This window comes from Gossypium hirsutum, chromosome D09 (genome assembly GCF_007990345.1).
Source record: "Gossypium hirsutum isolate 1008001.06 chromosome D09, Gossypium_hirsutum_v2.1, whole genome shotgun sequence".
NCBI lineage: Eukaryota > Viridiplantae > Streptophyta > Magnoliopsida > Malvales > Malvaceae > Gossypium > Gossypium hirsutum.
Window position 1 is genome coordinate 33228405 of NC_053445.1, and position 15377 is coordinate 33243781.

General features: G+C 32.7%; 2 protein-coding genes across 2 annotated transcripts; both read right to left on the reverse strand.

Annotated features, from left to right (window-relative positions):
* Positions 1–8015: 8015 nt before the first annotated feature.
* On the reverse strand, positions 8016–10898 carry LOC107891817 (putative receptor-like protein kinase At4g00960). Its single transcript, XM_016816738.2, has 7 exons — positions 10734–10898; positions 9716–10634; positions 9477–9616; positions 9174–9384; positions 8853–9090; positions 8605–8755; positions 8016–8517 (listed from the first exon to the last, which is right to left on the reverse strand). The coding sequence occupies exons 2-7, from the start codon at positions 10626–10628 to the stop codon at positions 8170–8172; spliced, it is 2001 nt and encodes a 666-aa protein (XP_016672227.1). The 5' UTR covers positions 10629–10634; positions 10734–10898; the 3' UTR covers positions 8016–8169.
* A 429-nt stretch (positions 10899–11327) lies between these two features.
* On the reverse strand, positions 11328–14831 carry LOC107891818 (autophagy-related protein 8C). Its single transcript, XM_016816739.2, has 6 exons — positions 14587–14831; positions 14432–14494; positions 12666–12721; positions 12519–12571; positions 11659–11777; positions 11328–11569 (listed from the first exon to the last, which is right to left on the reverse strand). The coding sequence occupies exons 2-6, from the start codon at positions 14466–14468 to the stop codon at positions 11475–11477; spliced, it is 360 nt and encodes a 119-aa protein (XP_016672228.1). The 5' UTR covers positions 14469–14494; positions 14587–14831; the 3' UTR covers positions 11328–11474.
* Between the last annotated feature and the right edge of the window lie 546 nt (positions 14832–15377).

The following is a 15377-nucleotide window of genomic DNA, read 5'->3' on the forward strand; positions in this document are numbered from 1 at the left end:
TATGGTTTTAAAGTTTAATGGAAGAAAATGAGTCTTTGTTGTTAGTTAAATAATTTTTGTTAAGTGATTTTTTAATGAAATTGTCAAATAGGGATGAAATTGAGAAATGTGAAAATTGTGGTATATATGTGAAATTGTGAAATGTATGGGCTTCTATAAGCATCTAGTAACTTCGGCTAGGCTTGCTTATAAGGGAAATTGCATAAATTTCATTTTACGAGCCTAGGGACTAAATTGTAAATAAGTCAAAAGTTTAGGGGCAAAATAGTAATTTTTTTGTAACATGAATTTTGGATTGAATTGAATAGATTAAAAAATAAATTAGTTAAATTTGATTATATAGATCAAGAAAAGCAATATTCAGAGTTAAATTAGGGAAAAGACAAAGTAATGGACTAATCAATCGATTTTCTCCGTATTAATTCGAGGTAAGTTCGTATATTTAATAAGCATTAAATTATATGTGTTTAAATTCTTAATTGATATAATTGTGATGACACCACACCACGAAAATTCTCGATGAGGTATCGGTAATGTATGGATCCCGGTTGAACCTTGGGTGATGGTCTCGTACGTCCTACTAGTGGCTGAGTTTTCGGCATGTGTTGTGGTTACTTTACAGCTTGTGTGAGCAGCACCGTGTAGCTACGTCTTAACTGATAGCTTGTGTGAGTAGACCCAGTGATGGCTTGAGAGTGAGCATCTATATAAGGTATGAGATAGAGGTGGTTTTGACCACGTATTGGCACTTAGTGTGCGAGATACCCGAGTATCTGATAGTATTCCAAATGGTTCGACGGGCATAGTGATTATATGAGGTTATACGAGTTTGACACGATCTAGCACAGGTATTCATGTGAAATGCAGGAAGTTATTTATATTTGATATATAAATACATAGCTAACATGATTGTGGATTATGTGTTAGGCTTTGGGCTAAATTGAGTTGCGTTTATACCTTAATTTTTCTTACCTAAATTGTGGTTGATTGCTAAGTTGTATGTATTAGTTATACGAACTTACTAAGCTTAATTGCTTACTCTATTTTATTTTTTGGGTTTTATAGTGATTCAGAAGCTCGCTCGAACTGGAAGTTGTTAGAGATTTCATCACAATATCAAATGCTTATTTTGGTGCTTTGGACTTTATATTTTGGGTTAAATAGCATGTATAGGTGTTTTTGGCTAATGTAGCCTATATGTCTTATTGTGTTTTGGCCATTTGAATTGGCTTGTATGGTGGACATATATTTTGATAAGTAAATATGTGTAAATGGCCTTTTTATTTGTGGTGTATGGTTGCCATGTGAATGCATTATTTGTAAATAGGTATTTTGGGTACCAAATGGTTGAATTGGAGATGTGGTATTCATGTGAAGTTTTAGGCACAATGTCTCATATATATGTTTGACCATTTAGGTAGATTTTGGAGACATATTTTAGCATGTTATGATTGGTTTATTGAGGTACCTATGATTATCATGATTGTGTGTGATATTATAACATGTTATAAACTTGATATTGGTTGGTTTTGAATGCCTACTTATGCCATGGTTGTATGTAAATTGTTAGCTTTTGCTGGTACCAATTAGGGTGAGAAATATAGCTTGGAAAATGACCTATTTTTGGCCACACGGGTAGACACACGGACGTGTGTCTCTGCCGTGCGTGACACACGGCCAATGACACTATAATACCCCAAAAATTACTACATTAAGAAAGTAGGTATCCTTGATATAGTAAAATAAGGAAATAAAGTGACAAAAAGGGAAATTTTGAGTTATGGCAACATTGGGAAGTATATTATGACATATTAATTCAAGAAAGGATTAAATCGCAAAAGTGAAAAAAGTTTTTCAACTAAGAGTAAATACTCAAAATTTGAGGGGGTAAAGTGTAAATATGAAAAATTTGAAGGACCAATAACACAAATATTGTAAGGGTAGAATAATCTAGAAACTAAGGAAAATGGATGAATTAGGACCAAATTGAAAAGGTAAAGAATTTTGAGGGATTAAATTACAATTTTACCAAATTAAGTGATGACTCAATGATGGAATTTTAAAAGATTATAAAGGGCAAAATGGTCAATTAGAGAGAGAGAGAGAATTCTAGAAGGTAATGATGATGTTGGTGATATTTTTAATTAATTAATTAGGTAAATATTATTTAATTAATATTTTATTAAGATTTTTAATATTATTTTATTATTAAATGATTAATATAAAGGGGAGGAAAGATGAAGAGAATTCATCATATTCTCCATGCAAACAACGTGAGAAAAGATGAAAAGAAAGAAATTTTCCTTTCTTTACAATTTGTTCATTTTACCAAAAATTCACTATTTTCACTTAGAAATCAAAAGAATTTCCATAGCTTCCAAGAGAGAAAAATAATAAGGAAACAATAGGGAGCTAGAATATCAAGTTAGATTTAAGAAATAGAAGCTAGAGGAGAGAGAAAATCAAGTTAAAGATTGAAATCAATAGCACAAGGTAAGAACACCAAGATTTCAATATATTTTTGAGTTTGATATTATTGAAAAAGTAGGAAATTAATATTAATGTAGAGTTTCATTATATAAGGTTCTATATTCTTTTTATATTAGTAAAGGGAAATAAGAGGAAGTGATGGAAAATATTGAAGAGAAAGGAAAGGAAGGTGTTATAAATTTAGTTATCAACATTTACACAAACATTTTTGAGACAGCAACAGTAGTCTAAATTTGAAAATTCACCAAAAATTTTAGAAATTGAATTAGAGGATGAAAAAAATATTGAATTAAATCTTATTGAGTCTAGTTTCTCATAGAAGAAACGGTGTAAGTAATAGAATTGTAAATCATTAGATATAATAAATCTTGTGAGACAAGGTTAGAATGAATTCGGGTTCCCCTATTTTGACTTTTGAAAATCATAAAAAATTGGATAAAAATAATTAGGGGTTAAAACTTACATGTTTAAATTATTAATTAGTCTATTTTTAATAGAAACAAAACATCATTAAAATTTTGTACTAAGAGATAATTAATTTTTAGTGAAGAAGGGTCAAAACTTTCAGACAGCAGAACAGAGATGACTTTAAAGAATAAAATGTACTTATTGACTAAACTAAAAATTCTAAAAATTTTATGGTACAAATATATGTGAGTCTAGTTTCAGTGAAAATTAGCGAATTTCAATTCAGAGTTCTGTAACTTAAGATATAATTAATTTAGTGACTATGACTCAAGTGAACAGCTTAATATGAGTAAACAAGTAAATAGTTGTATTATGTATATATCAAGGATGTGGAATGGAGTGGAGGAGGAGGAGAAATATATGTGAATATTCAATTAATATGGGTTTATTTTAAAAATAGCGAATTTGCATATTTTAGGTTCAGGCACTATATGTGTCGTATTAGGCACCATGTGTGTCGATTCAGGCACTTTATGTGTCGTATACTGCTTCTGATATATTGATCAGGCACTATATGTTTGGTTGGATCCGTATATCCGCCAACGTCCGAGTCTGTTAATAGGGGTAAATGAATAATAAAGTCTTATAATTGATATTGAAATGAAAGTGAGTTTGAATGGAGAATTGGAAACCCTATTAACTAGTCGGGCTGAGTCGGATATAATTGGCATGCCATAGGATTTGGAAGAGTACGGGATTTATCGGCTTTGCCGATCAGGCACTTTATGTGTCATATATCAGGCGCTTTATGTGTCGTATATCATGCGCTTTATGTGTCGTATTTCAGGCACCTCGTGCGTTGTATCAGGCACCTCGTGTGTCGTATATTGATCAGGTACTAAGTACCGTTTTAGGCACAATGTGCCGTATTGGTGTGTTTGGGTTGGAATCCGTGTATCCGTTAAGTCCAGATTGTTAATAGGGTGAATAACTGAAATGAGAAATTTATATGAATTTGATTGATCGTATTATTGAAAATATTGAAAGAAACGTGATTATTGGAATTAAATTATTATTGGAAATATATTATTGAATTTAATACTCAGTTTGGATTGAACGCGGGATTGAGTACAATCATTTTGTGGAAAAGGATGAATTGACGGATAAAACCATAACTGGGTTATGGCACTACAAATGTAAGACCATGGCAGGGCCATGGCAATGCATGTGTAAGACCATAGTTAGACTATGGCATAAAAAGAATGATGTACTTATATCCGTAAGTCATTCTTCGATTCAGTAAGAAATGGTAAGAGACTTATGTGATTGAATTGAAAGATTTATAGATTATTATTGATATTGATCTGAAGGAAGTGTGCTTATTGATTATATTATATTTGACAAAAAGCTTGGGATAATATGTATAAGTGATACTGTGGATTTATTCACCTTGTGAATTAATGAACATAACTTCATGAGTACTGTGATATCAATATTGGGTTACCATTGATATGTATAGATTTCATATTTTAAATTAACTAATATAATTAAATACTACACGAGCTTACTAAGCATTCATTGCTTATGTATTTGTTTTTATTTACCCTACAGATTATCAGAAGCTCGATTGGGTTGGAAGCTTGTCAAAGTTTAATCACACTATCCATTGGTTCTATCGATAATTTTGGATGATTTGATTCTAGTTATAATGGCATGTATAAGTTAATTTGGCCAATGCTGGTTCATTAATATTTTAATTTTGATTGGTTTCAAATATGAATGCTAGATGAAATAAAATGTCTGATAATTAATTTGGAAACTCCGGTAATGCTCCTTAACCCTGTTCCGGTGACGGATTCAGGTTAGGGGGTGTTACAGTAATGCCTCATAACCCTAATCTGGCGACGAATTTGGGTTAGGGGTGTTACAGACACGACTGTGTGTCTCTTGTGTTTTCTAATTGTTGCAAGTCAGTAGCTTTGCACGGCCTAGCACACGGGCGTGTGGCTTGGCCGTGTGGCACAAGTCAATATACCCTCAAGTTTTCATACGGCCTAGCAGACGGTCTAGCACACGGGTGTGTGAGGCCATTTCAAAGGGTACACAGCTTGGCACACGGACGTGTGGTCTGGACGTGTGACCCAAGTCAGTGAGTTACACAGGGTTGGACACGAGCTGGGACACGGTCGTGTGTCCCCATTTCTAATGCCCACATGGTCTAAGACACGGGCATGTCACTTGGCCGTGTGAGACACACAGCCTGGCCATAAGGGCGTGTGCCCTCTGCAGTTTGAAAATTTTCCATGTTTTTCTAAAAGTTCTTTAAGTACTCGGTTTAGTCTCGAACCACTTTTAATGACTATTTAGGGCCTCAAGGGCTTGTATTAGGGACTATATGAATGAATTTGAATGGCTTTTGTTTGGAATGAGAAATGAATATATGAAATGTATAATTGTTTGAGTTATAAGTCCGGTAATGCTCTGTAACCCTATTCTGGCATCGAATACGATTTAGGGGTGTTACACTATGGCATGCCAACTATATATGACTTAGTCCGAACAACAAATAGGGTTCATTTCTGATTCATTATATATAGTTCAACTTATAATTCAGTAATCACAATTCAATAAACATATCACAATTTCATAACTAATATAAGATATTTCAACACAATTTCATGCCAATTATTAAGTATAAAGTAGATTCTAAATTTCTGTTTCGAAAATCAATCTTAACCACATCAAATCAGTTCAAGTAATCCTCAATAACTCACCTCAACAATGTATGATGTAAAATGACAAGAAATGCATCAATTAAATTGGTCTCGAATCATAGAAATACAAACTGGAAATTTTGAGCTACTTATTGACAACATTGGATTATTCTTTCCCTCTCTACGAATCCGAGTCGATGTTAGCTACGAATTAACATAAGACTTATGTCACTATCAATAACCAGCCAATTCACAATCAATTATCAATTTTTACAAATTTTTTAATTTATTCAATTTAGTCCCTAAAATCAAGACTAACATAACTTTCAATTTAATGCTCATTAGGGACATCCTATTTATTATTCCTACAATCAATTTTACATTTTATTCAATTTGGTACCTTATGTACGAACTATCAATTAAGCTTTGTAATTAAGCCTTTTTTTCACATCTAAACTTAAAATCTATCAATTTAACTCCTGAAACTTTCAATTCTCAACAATTTCATCTTTCAAAACTTTAACAAAGTACAAATTGATAAATGGTCTAGCTAAATCAAGCTACCATGACCTCAAAAACATAAAAATTTTAAGAAAATGACTTAATTTTCTTACCTAATTATAAAGTTAAAAGCTTGAAAAACTTGAACTCCCTTCTTCAATGGCGTTCGATCTTGCGAGGAAGAAAAGATGATGTTTTTCTCTTTCCTTCCACATATTTCTTTCTTTTATAGTAGGATTGTTTTACTAATTAAGTTAATTAACTTTTACTTAATTAAACAAAGTTTATTTTAATCAATTCTAATTATCATACCACCTTACCGTCCACTAATATATATATAATAGTATAGTCTAATTGTTTTTTAAACCTTTGATTAATTTCAATTTAAATCCTCAAATCATTTTCTAATTAAAAACTTATAGTGATTAGAATTTACAATTTAGTCACTAGGCCCTAATTAACCACAATTTCGGTTAAATTAAATATCCAAAATTTAATTCACCTATATATTAACTTTGTAAGTATCTTTATTTAATATTTACGAACTTGGTTTACGCAAACGAGGTCCTGAAACTATATTTTTCGACACAACTAGAAATCGAGTCGTTACAAAAAGTTATCACATTTCATGGTGATGAATTCTGCCTCTTAAATTCAAAAATCATATCACTTTATTATTAACAATGAATGATGATTATTCAATGAGACATCTATTGAATAATTATGCTTATTGTTAGATGTAACTATCCATTTAGATTGTTGTGTTCCTATAAAGAGATATGAGAACTCCTATAAATAGAAGCCAAATTTCATTTGTCTCACACACCAAAAAACATAGAAACTTTGTTTCTATAACAAAGTTTCTTTATATTATTCTCTCATCTTTCATATTCCTAGATTGTTCTATAAAGAATTTTTGTAAATTGATATCCTTGTTATACTTTGCTCAGTGTTCAGAAGATTGTTTTCGTTAGTACAAAACGTAGACAGTCATTGGGATTCATTGTATTCTCGATGTTGATTTTTCAATAACTCTTTTGCACACCATAATATAGGTGGGGCGAATAGAACCTTAAAGAAAGTGACATTGATACATGCCTTGAAGCCTTCATTAATTTCTCAAAAGCTCTATCTATCCTTCCTTCGTCTTCTACTATTCTTAGATTGTTCTAATTCTTTATCGAAATTAATTTTCTTGTTATACTCTGCTCAGTACATAGTGGACTATTTTCATCGGTGCAATACACAAATAATCATTGGACTTCACTGTATCCTCAAGGCACATTTGCTTGAAACTCATTTGCACACAAACTGTAGGTGAGAGCAAATAAAAGCTTAAAAGATAGTGGCTTAGTACACACCTATTGCTTCGTTTTTCTGTTCGAATTGTTGTTCGTGTCTCGTTCGTGTGTTCAAGATTTTCCTCATCAAAATTGTGCATTGAAACCTAGCAAACCCCTTTTGTCATGAATACAAACTATTGTCTTGGATTTTATCACATTAAAATCATCCCATACACCAAAAGTAATGCATTAACCTCTCCCCTTCCATCCGATATGGGTACTTGAGAATAATTTTTTCTTTAGAAGGAAGAGTAGCCATTGAATCGATCTATATTAACTTCAATCATGTATCTCCATAAACTATGACCATTCAGGCCCTTAATCTCATTCTTTACATTCATCATATTGAAAACAAGACTTGGCATGCCTTGATCGATTTGTTCATGTCATCCAGAACCTTTTTCTTTTAGCTCCTTTACACAGTACAAAAGCAATTAAAAGTAGAAATTCCACGTACAACCCAATTGGTAGGGATCTTTCAATGTTTCCCAAGCTTTTTAAAACGTTAATTGAAGAACTATTTTCATTTTAATCTTGATTTTTCTTTGCAAATGTTGAAGAATCCAAAGAGAGCATTTTATTGATATGGGAGTGGTGGAAAGAGATAGTTGTGAAGCTTCAGCTTTTATACCCTTTTGTATGAATGAGAAATAAAAAATGATAATGAGGCTGAATTTTGACATAAAAATGCATACAAATGCAACTAGAGACTGCTATCTTGGATACGTCTCGCTAATGGAAAGCTCATTTTCTGATACTACTCCAATATCATTTTTGGATCCACTTGATGCTGTTGCCCCGGAATCTAAGTCCTCTGACTGTTGCATCACCGATTGAGTTCTGCTGTGCATAAGAAATGCAGGTTCTGAGGGTAGTGGGAGAGTGGTGGAGTAGTTAGTAAGCATTAGAGCAACTGAACCCATGTTTGGTCTCTGAGCTACATTTTCTTGAACACAAAGCAGCCCTATGTGGATGCATCTCATCACCTCACTTGTTGATCCATCCCTCAAACTGGGGTCTACAAGGTCCATTGCTGTCCCGGCCTTCCAATTTCTCCAAGCCTGAAGGGTTTAATTCATGCAAATTGATGAACTCTACATTCATTTAATGCATCTTAATATTCAGAATCAAAAGATTTGGATACTTACAAAGCTTAGAAGATTTTCCATGTAGCTCCCATTTTGAAAAGCATTGTTCCTTTGACCATTTAAAATCTCCAAAACCAGTACACCAAAACTAAAAACATCTGATTTAACTGAAAATTGACCATGCATTATATATTCAGGTGCCATGTATCCGCTACAGATCAATCAATATAAGAAAAACCAATGACTTATCAAATTTTGAATTGTTTGATTTATGTTAATCAAAGCCAAGATTATTTTGTAATACTTACTATGTCCCGACAATTCTACTAGTAGCACCTTGTGTTTGATCAACAGGACACAATCTTGCCATGCCAAAATCTGCAATTTTAGGAGTCATCTCTGCGTCCAACAATATATTGCTAGCTTTGAGATCACGATGAATAATTCTGAGTTGAGAATCTTGATGAAGGTAGAGAAGCCCACGAGCAACACCTTTTATGATTTTGTATCGTATTTCCCAATTCAAATACGGTCGCTTAGCTGGATCTACATCACCATAATTGTGCAAATCCGAATTAATTCTCTGTAACATCGAATCTCTAATGCAGTAATACACGGATATATCATACCAAATAAGAATTTGTCCAAACTTCCATTATGCACAAACTCATAGATGAGAAGTCTTTCATTTCCTTCAAGGCAAAAACCTTGGAGCCTAACCAAGTTCCTATGCTGAAGGTTGGCCATTAACTGAACCTCGTTTTTGAACTCAAGGTCTCCTTGTCCAGAATCCGTAGACAGCCTTTTCACTGCTATTAATTTTCCACCAGCAAGTATGCCCTGACACGATATCATAATGAATTATAGATATGAATATGCTAATTGAACTTAAGATTTGGTGCAATACACTTCTTTGTATTTTGACGTCTTACCTTATAAACTGCTCCAAATCCACCTTGTCCGAGCTTATCTGCATCAGAAAAGCGATTTGTAGCAGCTCTAATGGTGTTGAAATCATATTGTAAGGAGTCTGCAGTTGCGATTTCATCCCCTTCTTCAGTTGCTTCATGCTCTTTAGAATTGTAGCAAAGAAAAAAAAACAATTAAATTGTAGATTCAGTCACAACGTTGCAAAAGAATGAAAAACAATAAACTGATTCTTTTTACTTACTTTGAGGTTTCAGCTTTCGCTTCCTAAACCGTAAAATGATGCAGATGACATTGGATATGAGTAGTGCAGCAAAAGCAACAGCCAAGATGGATATGATAATAGTAGTTCGAGATGAATTACTCTTATATCCTGTTGTTGTGGTATCGTTAGTGTCTATATCAGCAGGAGTTCTATTGTAGAAGCGTACAATCTCAAACCTAAAGTTACAAGAAGGCAGAGATACCCTGCCTCCTTGTTTGCTGTCGCAGCAACGTGGTATATAAACAATGGCCTGCGACAAGCAAGATCGGCAACCATACTGTGTCAAATCATTACTACATTGAACACGCGCATATATTGTTTGAAAAGGTGTGACTTGTATGCTTCCTGTCGCAAACTTTCCAAGGGAAGTCCCCACTTGAACGGCATCTCTTAGCTTGTCCATTAAGGAACCCAAGGCCTGATTAAAAGCATCTACATTCGACACGTTATTTGAATTCCACATGAAGAAATAAGGGTCGACGTCCCTGACACCAAAAATGGAGCGATTTGTGTAGCGGAACGTGCAATAGTCATACCATATAATCGCCTCTATTCGGTAAGGGCAGCGATTTCTGAGCTCTCGGTATGCGTCATTGATGCAGTTAAAGCAATCACTTGAGTTCAAATCCCCTCTGCAAAATGCAACTGCGTTAGCTATGGTGGAGCCTTGGCCAGATGAAAAATTGTAGAAGCCCCTGTCATTTGGTGTGTTGAGGGAGAAAGATGAAAGCAGTTGATTGAGGTTTGTCTCGTAAGCGCTGTTGCTGGTGAAGTTACCAGTGCTGTTTATACAAAAATGGCGTAGAGGCTGTTCTTGAGCAACGGTAACAGTAACATGGAATGCTGTAACTAAAGAAAAGAACAAAAACTGCCATGAAAGATCCATTGCCATGTTTGCCTGCAGATATTCAAAGCTTTATGTATGATTTTCAGAGTAAATTAAAATGATCAACGGTTGCTTGCAAACTTCATGATTTAGGGTTGATATAGACTTAACTGATCATAAAATTTCTAAGAAAGTCACTACATGGCTGTGGTCCCGTGGATTTGGATTGATCTGGAATAAGCTAATCAAAGTCGATGGTGGCTTCAAAATTGTCATGCAGAGACATGTAGGAAATAGGAAGTTCCCTTAGGTTACCAGGCAAATAGTTCTGGTTCCGTGACCTTTGACCATACGCTCTAATATACTAATCATCTGCCATAAGAAGACAAAGCCAACTTGTTTGGTTTTGTCTTCTCTGCGTGCAAACTGTGGACTTAGTTGGAGAAGCTTTATCCATGGTTTTTGACGCTAAAGTTACAAGTAGATACCATGATTGGATAATAATTTCCTGCTTCAAATGTATACTGGTGCTGGGGTTATCATTCTGCATAAGCCCTCTCTGTTATTGCTAATTTTTTATCGATTTCAATGGCTAATTTTCTCATGTCATTTGATTCTTCTGTAAATGTTGTAGGAAAACATAAAACATTCTGTGCAACATTATTCGTATAATGTAGTTTTATGTGTATTTCTGAACTTATATATAAATAATTCCAAGTACTCAAAAACATTAAACTAAAATATAAAAATACAATTTAATAATCATTGATAAAGTTAATTTCTTCCATTAAGAAAATAAAATTCCAAGTTCATCGTCAAGAACAGAAACCATAGCCTAAGTGGAACCATTGAGAATTTACGCCTTTCCCTTTTAGCCATTTACATAGATATAATAACGTAGTGCTAAAGAAGTTATGGGGAACCAAATGTGTTCTCTCCACTGTAAGTCATATACAGAAAGCCATCTTCATCCTTGTTTTCTTCATAAATTGCTGACATCAAAGCAGCTGCAACCAAATAAAAGAACCAAATTCAACCTCACTCTCAACAAAATTGTAATATGTTATGACACTTGAAAGTATATATTATCACTAACCAGTAGGAGGGAGAGTGTTCTTCACAAAAACAAATATAGCTTTCTCCGCACTAAGCTTAATCCTTTTGCGTACAACATAAACGAATTGCACCACAGTCAAATCAGATGGAACAAGATACCTGAATCCATAATCAAACAAGAATATGTATTAAGAAACCAGATACAGTCACCGGTAAACAAGTCGTATATCTTGTTCAGTTCTCCAACCCCCCCCCCCCCAAAATTAACTTGGGCAAATAAACGACATAAAACATCAATTCACTAGAAACCAAGTTTGGCAAATAACAGATTGAATAAGAATAGTTAAGCATTGCTGTACCGATGTTTCGTTAGAATCGATTTCCTTCCTGCACAACTTAGCAGGAGACTTTACAAGTAGTTAAAACTACTAGAAGGTCCTTGTACTATTATAGACAGGGTCTCTGCTATAAAGGTGACCGAATTAGTCTTTAGTCTTTGTACATTTAACTTTCAAGCAAAAAAGACAATTTCAAATGAGTTAAAAACTGCCAACTTGTGTTTTAAAGTAATGCGAAAAGAAAAATCAAAATTAAACATTTTTAAAGCATGACAAACAGAATAAACTGCTCATTTTCTTTCACGTCACTTTAAATACAAGTTGGCATTTTTTAATGTTACTCTACCGGCATTTACGACCCATTTTCTTAAATGTACAAAGACTAGATTGCTCACTTCTATAGCATGACTAGTTTGCTCCTAAGCCTATAAGGACCCTCCATGTGGTTTAACCCTTTAGATGCATAGCAAAGATTAGATAACAGTCTCAGGAAAATAAAAACAACTAAAAAGTGTGACAGCAAATGAAATTTTAAACTTTAATATGGTCAAACGTGACTAACTTCTTTTTATCAATGTCAGGAATGTCACTCCTTTCAGCCTTCTCCACGATAACCTGCATGGTTGCAAGTATAGAAGAATATTAAAAGAGTGATGCAGGACGAAAATTATTCAGCAGAAAGGGAAGATAGCAGCTTAAATATCCTTACAGGAACTCTGTCTGGATACTTCTCCCTGATGCGACCAGATTCAGCCTGCCTCCTTTCTGAGAATTGGAAACAAGTAAAACAAAATTTTAATTAGCTTAATCAGATAGGAGAATAAGAGCAGCAAGACAAGCAAAGGAAATGAGGATGCTGCAACTATAGCATCCATTCCTATACAATATAACCCTAAAAAGCTAATATACTAAAAAAGACTTAAACTAGTACACTTGGTTCAAATAGGCTCTTATGTTTTTTTTGGTAACTAAATAACTCCTAAACTTTTATTTTTATTCATGTAAACCCTTAGTTTTAACTAAAAATACTTTCGGAGAAACTCAATACCAAGTTACAATCAATATTCTAGAGATATTAAGTTATCAATATTCGATTTTTGTTTTTTCTATTATAGAGCTAAAAGGCTAATGTACTAAAGAAGGCCTTAAACTAGTACACTTTGTTTAAATAAGCCCTTATGTTTTTGTATAACTAAATAAGTCCTATACTTTGATATTTATTCATGTAAGCCCTTACTAAAAGTAAAACTCTTTTTGGAGAAACCCAAATACCAAGTTACAACTACTGTTCATGAGATATTCAGCTGTCAATATTGAATCTTGGTATTTTTTTTTTTAATTTTAATAGGTTAAACTAGTTTTAATCACATAGATAGATATTTAGATTGAATCTTCTATAATCAATAAAATTGTGAAGCCTCAAACTGAAACAAAAAGGAAGCAATTTTTTTTTTAATGATTTTGACCAAATCAACAAAATTTTATTATTTCATTCTGCCAGATTAGCAATTTAGCTTGAAATTCCTTTTTTCCTTTTTTACTTTTAGTTAAATTCAACACTTTCATGAATAAAAAAAAAAGTATAGGAGCTTATTTAGTTTCTTTTTTTAAAAAAAAATAAAAAACATAAGAGCTTACATGAAAAAGTGTACTAGTTCAAGGGTTATTTTTAGTACATTAGCCTAAACAATGTATGTAATAAGTTGTTAGTCCCTGTGCTTTGACAAAATTTGAGATATAGTACTTGTATTTAAAAATTAAGGGCTACTTCTTTTATTTAAAGATCCCAGTCCAGTCATTAAAATTGTAAGCATTTTTTGTCAAAAATTTTCAAGGGAATTTTTATTAGGGTGTCCTCATATGAGGTGGCATATGATTGACAGAAAATAAACATGTTAAATTGACAAATTTTGACAGAAACTACCAATGACAATAATGGTGGGACTAGAATTTTTAAATTGAAAAAGTAGGAGGATTGAATTTTTAACTTTTAAAGTACAGGGATTAAATTCAAATTTAACACAAGGGACTAACAGCATATTTTAACCTTAAAAAAATCCATTGCTAAGCAATGTTGAGAGAAATAAAGAATCAAATACCAATATTTCCAATCAAATTTCATTACCAGCAATGAAAGGAATAACCTAGAAAAGCAAACCAAAGAAGACTGCAGCAGAACATAGAATACAAGCAAACTTCTATTCATCATCATGTTTTGCTCATTTCAAAATTTGCAACAGCTTAATCAAGGTAATTTAGGACTATCAATATAATGATTCAACATCTCACACATTGGACAAAGAATGCCCAATTGCACCCGAGATTTAGCAGAATCTGACTAAGCCTCACTAATAAATCAAAACACAATGTATATTTAAACAAAATTTAAAGAATGCCCAAATCAAAAATTAATTCAATGAAGCAAAATGTTCAACAAAAATTCATGAAAAAGAGAAGAGGATCAATGAAACTAACCCAAAGGATGTTCAAGCTTAAAGGAACTTTTCGCCATTGCTAAATTTGATCCTTGATTATCCACTGCGAATTTCAAAACATCGAAACATCAATGAAAAATTCAACCCTTTTTTTTCTAAATTAGACAAAACAGAGAAGGGCGAAAAAAAAAATACCCAAAAAAAACCAATGGAGGCTTTAAGAAATTAGGGTTTCAATTAAAAACAAGAACCCAATTGATTGATAGAGATAATTAGAAAAAGGGTTTGTTCCAATTTGAGTTTAAATTGAGAGGACAGATTTTTCAAGCGAGAAGGAAACTTTTTAGGGATTTAATTCGAAGCCAACACGAAAGCAATGCTAATTGGATTTTGCCCCGGTAACAAGGAATCTCTTAATCTAGTCCTGGTTTACCAGAGTTTTCTTATGAAAACGATGCCGTTTCAGTCGTTCTAAGTTGAAATTACCCTCCGAATGTGCTGGCATGAGGGACGAATGGATTGGTTTGGTTTATTTATGGGATTATAGTCTAACAAATTTTAACAAATGAAGTTGATTTGTTATGTATTTTTATTGTTTTTTAAATATATTTTTAACATTTTTTTTACAAATAAATCAGTATTATTATTTTTCCTTAATAAATTTTTTTAATTTTCTATAATTTATATCTATAATTTATAACATAATATAATATTTTTAAGGCTTAATGAAAAATTTGGCCACTAACGTTTGCATGTTTTGTCAAAATGGTCCTAATTTTATTTTTGAGCCTTTTTTTACTATCAACCTTTGTTTTGTTTTTCAATTTTTTTAACAGATTTAATAAAAGTACCATTATAAAAGTTAATGGGGATGATGTGGAATTTTATGTATGAAATATTTTTAATGAGATATAATTTATTAATTAGATAACTCAATAAGAAAAATAATAAAATAAATAAATAATAATTTAATTTAATTTAATTTT